The sequence below is a fragment of the Sapajus apella genome, unplaced genomic scaffold, assembly GCF_009761245.1.
Source record: "Sapajus apella isolate SASKATOON/1434 unplaced genomic scaffold, GSC_monkey_1.0 scaffold194, whole genome shotgun sequence".
Taxonomy (NCBI): domain Eukaryota; kingdom Metazoa; phylum Chordata; class Mammalia; order Primates; family Cebidae; genus Sapajus; species Sapajus apella.
Window position 1 is genome coordinate 649,705 of NW_022437134.1, and position 8,469 is coordinate 658,173.

General features: G+C 60.7%; 1 protein-coding gene across 1 annotated transcript in view; it reads right to left on the bottom strand.

Moving 5' to 3' along the window:
- Positions 1-8,469, bottom strand: part of ANO7 (anoctamin 7) — a 34,141-nt gene that overhangs the window by 7,673 nt on the left and 17,999 nt on the right. Inside the window, exons 11-18 of the mRNA XM_032269549.1 lie at positions 7,858-7,954; positions 6,224-6,367; positions 6,017-6,154; positions 5,291-5,389; positions 5,114-5,216; positions 3,622-3,730; positions 3,202-3,259; positions 1,189-1,286 (exon numbers count right to left, since the gene is read on the bottom strand). Of these exons, the coding sequence (XP_032125440.1) occupies positions 1,189-1,286; positions 3,202-3,259; positions 3,622-3,730; positions 5,114-5,216; positions 5,291-5,389; positions 6,017-6,154; positions 6,224-6,367; positions 7,858-7,954 (846 nt within the window). The remainder of the gene's footprint in view (positions 1-1,188; positions 1,287-3,201; positions 3,260-3,621; positions 3,731-5,113; positions 5,217-5,290; positions 5,390-6,016; positions 6,155-6,223; positions 6,368-7,857; positions 7,955-8,469) is intronic.

Consider the following 8,469-nt stretch of genomic DNA (forward strand, 5'->3'; position numbering starts at 1 on the left):
AAAAAAAAAAAAAAAAAAAAGAGCAGCAGGGAGGGATGGGTCTGGGGCCGAGCGGTGGACCCAGTGGGAGCCGACGCCTTTGCAGATCGGACTCAGTGAGAGTCTGTGTCCTCAGTCTAACCGGGGGGGCAGTCCACCCTCCCAGACCCCTGCATTGTTCCTTAAGGCTTTAGGGGGAATGGGCCCCCCCAGAATTACAAACAGTGCCAAGAGCTCTGCCAAGGCTGGGAGGGAAAGGACGAGGACCACTGTTATGTGCCAGGGAAAGCAGATGCCATGGGGGCCCACATGTTGGGTTTGCCCTGCACGGGGCATGTGTGCATGTTGCTTTATCACACTGTCACTCGTCCACGCCCTGTTCCTGCCAGGCACGGAGCTCTGCCCTCCACCTTATGGTCATGTGGCTTCATAGCCCCAAGTCCCAAGAGGCAGGGCCATCCTCTCGGGATGTGGCACGGCCACCGTCTCCCAGCTGCCACTTGTGGTGGCCCAGGAGAGTCAGTGCTGACTTGGGAGCTGCCTTCTGGGGGGAAATCAGGTGTTCAGGGGGTGCTGGGAGGGTGGTCAGGTCAATCTGGCCTTGAGTGGGAGGAGAGGCCCCATCTCTGCAGCCTCCTTGAGGACTCTGGCCTGAGGGAGACCCAGGTGCCTTCATGGGGGCCACAGTGCCTGCCAGTAGAGGTGGCACCAGGGAGATGGGGGCCTTGTGGTCAGGGGTCCCTGGCAAGGGCATATGAGGCAGAGGTGTCTAAGGATCAAGCCTGGGGCCTGGGGCCTCGTTTTCCTCCTCCCTCTTGCTCTGTGTTGGGGGCTGGGGACACCAAAGAACACTGGCCCAGCTGAAGCACCTCTGAATGGACAGAGCCATCACCCCAGCCTTGAGCCCAGGAACCCAGGCCCCTCCCCAGTCAAAGCTGGTCCCAGGGGTAGCGCCTTCCACAGCCATAACCCAGAAGACCTCAGCCAGCCACAGGACAGCTGCAGGGTGGGCAGCCCAGACCCCAGGGCAGATGGCCAGCACACTCCTCATTCCCCTCCCGACACAAGGTGTTAGTGTCCAGGAAGGGACCGACCCTGCCTCCCCTTCACCTCTTCTCCCAGCTAGGGCCAGGCTGGAGGCTGCTACCCCCAGGTGCTCTGGGGTCCCTTGGCCCTGGGATGCCACCCGGGGCGGAGTGGAGGACTCACGGGACGAGGACCTCCTGCATGTTATTGATGACCTGCTTGCCCACCATGATGACCAGGAGCTCCTGTGCCAGCTCGACGAGGCAGCCTCCTGCCGCGCACTGCAGAAGCAGGGCTCACGTCAGCCGGGAGAGGGACCTGCCACTCCCCCCGTCCTTCTGGTCTCAAGGCCGGCCCTCTTCCCGGCCCCCACCTCCCTTCTGAACGGCCGCAGGGGGCGTTTTCCTTTGGAGACTCCAGTTCTGGGCTTCCATGGGGCTGACTACAGCCTCTGGCTTCACGACAGACCCACAGGGCAGCCCCTGATCAGTGACCCTACTCAAGCCACTGAGGTGGACCCAGGGAGCTCCGGGAACCCGTGCCTTGCAAGGGGTGCTATGTCCAAGAGTGTCAGGTACCTTCCCTCCGGTGGGGAGCAGCTTTCTGAGAACACAGCCATGCTGGGAACAGCAGTGCAGCTTTTCAAAACACCTGCACCGTTCTTCCCTGAGGCTGCAGTGCCCTGAGTGTTTTCCGCACAGGAGCCAAGGAAACTCGCCTTTTTTGTTTAAGCCGGTTTCTCGCTTACAGTGGAAGGCCCTCTGGCTGGTCCACTGTGGCACCCACAGTCACACCCCCATCCCACCCCAGCCTGCCCTTTCCCCTCTCACAGGAAAATAGCACCTGTTCGGGGGCAGCCACACTGCAGCTGGGCTGACTCCTGGCCCAGGCCCCACGTGAAGTTTTTCTCCGCCCTCCTCCTCCAAAAGGTGGTCTTCCAGGCCAGGCTTTCAGCAGGAGCCCACTTACGCCCCAACCCAGAGGCCACCTGTGGATGGCTCCAGATGCACCCACCCTGTTGCCTGTGACCTGGCTGCTGGGGCGTGCCAGGCCCTCACCCGGGATGGGCTGTGCCGTGTACTGGGGACAGTTTTGATGGTTTTTCTACCCTTGGGGGGTCAGTGGCACAGTGGAGACTGCTTCTGGGGTGATGCATGTGTCTGTTACTTGCACCAGAATCTGTCTCGGGGTCTGCTTTGCAGGGATCCCCACATGACAGCAATGCTTCATCCTCCACCAGGTCAACTTCCATTTACGTTCCAAAAAACCAGGTTCACACCTGGCTCTTAGAGTTACAGAGTCACTGTAAGCCCAGCACTTTGGGAAGCTGAGGCGGGCGGATCCCCTGAGGTCAGGAATTTGAGACCAGCCTGACCAACATGGAGAAACCCCATCTCTGCTAAAAATACAAAATTAGCCAGGTGTGGTAGCGCATGCCTGTAATCCCAGCTACTCAGGAGGCTGAGGCAGAAGAATCACTTGAACCCAGGAGGCAGAGGTTGCAGTGAGCCAAGATCATACCGTTACACTCCAGCCTGGGCAACAAGAGTGGCACTCCATCTCAAGTAAACAAATAAATAAATACAGGGAAAAGAAAGTTACGGAGTCACTAAGAAAGGCAGAGCCCACTGCGCTGGGGGGGAGGGGACAGCCGGCCGCAGCACGCAGGCCAATGGGGAGAACTCACAGCCGTGGCCGAGCACGCCAAGCCCATAGGGAAGCCAGCCTCTGCGGCCGCCGCGTGCCGGAGACTGCACCCAGCGTAATGGGCTGCACTTGTCTTACGCACGAACTGGGCTGAGATGGGGAAAGAGGAATGCAGCCGGGACAACTCGGGTGAGGGAGGTTTTTTGGGGTTGTTTTTTTTTTGGTGGAGGCGAGGTCTCGCTCTGTCACCCAAGCTGGTCTCCTGCTCCTGGGCTCAGGCCACCCTCCTCCCGCTGCCCCTAAGTGCTAAGATCATAGGCGTGCGCCACTGCACCCAGCCTGGAGCGTCTAGGGTGTGGTTCTGAACGGGGCACATTGGGGTGAGAATAGGTGGTGAGGAGAGGCTGGGAGTCCTGGTGGGCAGCTGCACGGCCGGCCCTGGCTGGGCGATGAGGCAGCCGGTGTGGAAGAATTGCCACCAGTCAGAGCCAGAATGGCAGTGGGAGGAGCACACGGCTCATCAGCCAGCCCGGCCTCGGCCACACTCACCTCCTCACTGCGGACTCCAAACAAGGTGTGGTAGTTGCCTGGGTATCCCACAAACCTGGGGCAAAGTTAAGGTCATGAGCCTTGCCGGGTTCCTGCCTGTCTGCTCCCACCTCCCAGGCTGCGGGGGGACCTGAGCGAGCTGCTTCGGCTGCCCTGGTGGACGTAACCTGTGGACTCAAGGCTGCAACACGGCCTCCTGTGGACCCCTGAGCTGGGGGGACCAACAGGTGGGCAGCCCCCGTCTGGGCAGAGGCACAGGGCGGCATGGGCTCCCATCCCCTGCCCGGGTCTCCTGTTCCATCCTCCACCCTCCCTGCGCATGCTGGATGCAGCCCGGGGCCCATGCAGCTGAGAAATGTGAGTAAAACTAAAACTAAGCAGGGCGAGCTGCGGCCGGAGTGGGGTGGGGGCACCCAGCTGCCCTTGAAGAAGGCAATGTAGATGGGGGAAGGGTAGAGGTTGACAAACTGCAAGATGAACACCTTGAGGGTGAAGGCGTCCTCGAACTTGGTCTGTGTGCGGTGCGTTTCTGTGGCACACAGAGCCCAGGCTCAGTCCCTGGGGGAGTCGCCAGCATCCAACTAGACGCCCCTCCTAGGGCCACCTCGCCACGCAGGGGTGAGGAAAAGGCCACATCATCCGGATATTTGAAAGAGGTTCAAAGACAGGGGCAAAAAGCGCGACCGTTCCAAAGTCACCCAAAACGTGGAGGGGAGCTGGGAACGTGGGTGACACCCCACGTCCCAACGCTACTGACTAACGTGCTCACGGGCGAGTGCTCAGGGGCTGGGTCAGAGGAATCGAGGCCCAGGCCATGCGGGGACTGGGCCCCGGTGCAGGTGCCAGGGGTGAGGGCATAAAAGGCTAAAGGTTACGGGAGGCACAACGCCCCACAGGCGCAGAAGCAGCCGGCGGCTCCCTCAGGGCCCTGCCCTTGGCCGCCAGCACCAGGAACCTCGGGTCTCTCCCGACACCCCCCTTCCCTGGCTGCCCACCAGGAGGCACTCCCTCCTCACTGCGGCCCCCCTAGAACCCCGGCTCCAGGGCAGGGCTGGCAGCTTTTGTTCAAGGTTATTCACCCCCAGGGCTAGAACAGGGCTGGTGACAGGCAGCAGCTTGTGGAAGGGATGGATTGGTCCATACATGTTTGTCCTCAGGAAATGAGACAGGGAAAGAGAAGACAGAGGGGAGAGGAAGGAAAAGGGAAGGACTGACGGGCAGCTGCTGCCCCCGGGAACTCCCCAGCCCAGCGGCAGAAGCTCAGCGGCCCTATTCTACAGGGACGGCTCCTGCCTGGGGACCTCACAGCCTGGAGGGGGCCCTGTGGAGGGGCGAGAACTCCTCTCCTCAGGTGCTTGAGTGCCCCCAGGGTCCTTTTTCCCCAGGAAGGCCCCACTGACGACTCTTTTAAGGGGGCCTCTGGGGAGGCTCAGACACCTCCAGTCTGTACCACATTTAGAAACAGGGGCGCTGGCATCCCAAACCAGAAACTGTGTCCCACCTGGGGTGCCAGAAACAAAAAATAAGAAAGAGAAAGAAAGCCGGGTGCCTCGGCCCGTGCCTGCCAGCCAGCACTTTGAAAGGCCCAGGCAGGAGGGTCACCACTTGAGGCCAGGAGCTCCAGACCAGCCTGGGTCACATAGTGAGACCCGTCTCCATCTGGGCACAGTGGTGCGTGCCTGCAGTCCCAGACACTCGGGAGGCTGTGGCAGGAGGGTCCCTTGAGCTTGGGAGGCCACGGCTGCGGCTACAGTGAGCCGTGATCTCAGCAGTGCACTCCAGCCCGGGCAACAGAGTGAGATCGTCTCAAAAGAAAAAAACATAAGAGAGAAATAGAAGCCAGTGAGAGAGTCGTGCTGGGTGCAGCTGGCAGGCGGCCTGGTCAGCACCTGGCTGGCCCCGGCCCACTCACCCCACCGTGTCAGGACGTGGGCCAGGGTCACATAGATCTTGGAGAGGATGAGGATGAAGATGAGGTTCACCACAGACCCGGTGAGGCTGGCGATGCGTGAGGCCTGAGGGGAGACAGGCGGTCAGCACCGGACGCGAGGCCACTCGGGACCCCCCAAGGCAGCCAGCAGAGGCTCACCCAGGCAGCGAGGATGGTGTTGTCCGACCTGGACACCAGGATGGCCATGATGGTGCGATACAGGATGATAGACACAAGGCACATGACCACCACGGCCACCTGCGGGGCGGGCGGCCCGAGAGCTCCTTCACCCTCAGGCCATGGCCCCTGACAGCCCTTCCAGTCCGCTCTGGCCCTCGCTCTGCCTCCTCTAGGAAGCCCCCCACCTCCAGCCCCGCTGTGCTCCCAGGCTGTGTCCTTCCTGGTGGCTGTTCAGGCAGAGGTGGGTGGGTTTAGGGTTAGAGGCTGGGCCACATCTGGGCATCAAGGCAGCCACTGTGAGTGTCAGACAGCCATTCCGCCCCAGGAATTGGGGATTCCTAACATCTTGGCAGGGGTGGGAGGGGTCCTATTAGGAAGCCCTTTGGCTGGAAGGCAAGACGGGCTGCAGGGAACTCCCCTGCTGCCTGCCTGCCTGTCTCTTCCTTGAAACCGACCTCCTTGCTTGAAAGATGCCCCATGGCCACACCCACGGGGAGATCCTCCCCAGCCCTCTGCATGACTGACACCTGCTCTCAGCCAGGCTCAGCCCCTCCCTGGAGCCCAGGCACGTGGGGGCCTCTGCGGGAAGAGAGGGTTCTGTGCCCAGCGGAGGCATCTGGCCTCAGCACCAGGTGGGGGGGTGGACAAAACCCCCTTACGTGTGCAGGAGGACGGGGGTGTGAGTGGAGGCGGGGGACCGCATACCATCACCACGATCACCACGGAGCCCGCCAGCATGCGGCGCACACGGCTCCTCTCGGGGAAGTAGGGCTCGTCCTCACCCGTGATGGGGTTCGGGGCTGTCATGGGGGCTGAAGCGGCAAACTGGGGCCGAGGCCTCTCCTGGAAGAGAGCCGGTGCTCAGTGGCCGCCCTCGCCGGGCGTGCCGATGGCCCCATAGGGACGGCTCACCTCGATGTCCTCGTAGTCGGAGCAGTCCCAGCGATAGGCCAGCATGGCACTCTTCCGCTTCCAGTACTCCAGGAGCAGCACGGCCCACAGCGCCATGAACAAGCTGAAGAAGACGGTGCCGCCGTGGTCGAACAACCGGCCGGCCTGTGGCGGGATGGGGCGCGTCCAGACGTGCGCGAGACGGGAGGCCCCTTGTCCCTTCCAGAGTTCCTTCCTCCTGGAACGGAGGGTGCATCCCCACCCAACACGCCCCGCTGTGTTTTGGAAGCACAGACCCACAGATGGAGAGGACGTTTGCCTCGGGCCGGCTCACACCCAGGCCTCACCCACACCTGACTTTGAGGCTGTGATTTGGGACTGTCTGAGCTGATGACATTTTCATGGGGTTTGGGACCTAGAGTTAATGCTGTAAGGCGTGGGACTCGGGGATGCTGGGATGAGGTGGGTGTATTTTGCACATGGGATGGACTTGAAGTTTTGGGGAGCAGAGGTTGGAGGTTGAACTGTAGTGAGCAGAATTCTGGCCCCCAAAAGACATGTTCATGAGGAACCTCAGAATGTAATCTTATTTGAATGAGGGCCTTTCAGAGGTAAGTTAAGAATCTCCAGATGAGAGTACCCTGGACAAACCCTTGCAAGAGGGGAGAAGAGGCACCAGCACCCCGACACAGAGCGGAAGGCCACGTGGAGACGGAAGCAGAGACTGCAGTGAGGCAGCCACGGCCAGGGAGGATGGAGGACCTCCAGCACCCCGACACAGAGGGGAAGGCCACGTAGAGATGGAAGCAGAGACTTCAGTGAGGCAGCCACGGCCAGGGAGGACGGAGGACCACCAGCACCCCGACACAGAGGGGAAGGCCACGTAGAGATGGAAGCAGAGACTGCAGTGAGGCAGCCACGGCCAGGGAGGACGGAGGACCACCAGCAGCAGCAGAAACTAGGAGAGGCCTGGGGCCGAGCCCCCAGAACCAGCCCAGCCTGCCAACACCTTGGTTCTGAACTGGGGCCCGGGTCTGTGAGATTAAGCTTCTGCTGTTTTAAGTCTGATGTGTGGTCCTAGGAAAGACCCAGGTGAATACCCAGGAGTGAGGTCAAAGGATGTGTGGCCCATCGGTGGTACCCAGGCCTCTGGGTCCAGTGTGTGTGGGGCAGAAGCAAGGCCATGAGGCCCCTGGGAAGGTGGACAGACCCAGGAAACACACCGGGCGGTCGTGGGGACAGTGGGGCTCAGAGACCACAGGAGCCTCCTGCCCAGGTCTTCTGCTCAGAAGTCCAAACCTTTGGTTCTGCCTGTGCCCTGAGGGCTCCAGGGTTTGTCTGCTTTGGAGCCAAGGGCCAGGTTCCCCCAGAGTGCCAGAGCTAGCATCCTGGCATGGGGGGGTCTCCTTGAGTTGGAAGCACTAACATGGGCCACTGCTGTGTGTAGGCACTCTGCCACGTGCTGGGAGGTGGGGGCCAGGCATGACTCCAATTCCAGGTGAGACGGCAAACGTTAAGGAGCTCACATTTATGTGGTGACAAGCAGGACAGGGCTGGTGCAGACAGTCAGGACCAGGACCAGGACCGGGACCAGGGGAGCCACTCTCCTTGCCCCCTACTCCCGAATCCCCCACCCCACCTACCCCTGCTCATACCTGGGCCAGGGCACAGGCGCTGGAGAGCAGCCAGAAGGGGCAATCGAGACACAGCGGGCACATTTCGAAGCTGTCCTGGCTGCCACACAGCTCCTGCCTGCAAGGCATGGGGTGAGGGGTAGGAGCTGGCAGGGGAGGGGACGCTTGCTCTTGCCACCACTACCTTTGCCAGGCCCAGCATTTCTTAAAAAAATCGTTTTAAAACATATGCCATGACAATGTCTGAGATAAGTTTCTGAAATTTTGGTTCCATGATGACTTAAAACACAAGCCCAGTCACTTATTAACATTGTAAGAAATCTTGCATTATTATAAAAAACAAGTTAGTACCAATAAAATTAGCCTGGGAGCACTCCTATTCACCTGTGTCAACCAGCGAGCACTCCTGACCACCTGTGTGTGTCTGGGAGCACTCCTGCCCACCTGTCAGCCTGGGAACACCCCATTCACCTGTGTCAGCCAGGGAGCACTCCTGACCACCTGTGTCAGCCTGGGAGCACTCCTATTCACCTGTGTCAACCAGGGAGCAGTCCTGACCACCTGTCAGCCTGGGAACACCCCATTCACCTGTGTCAGCCTGGGAGCACTCCCCACCTGTCAGCCTGGGAGCAC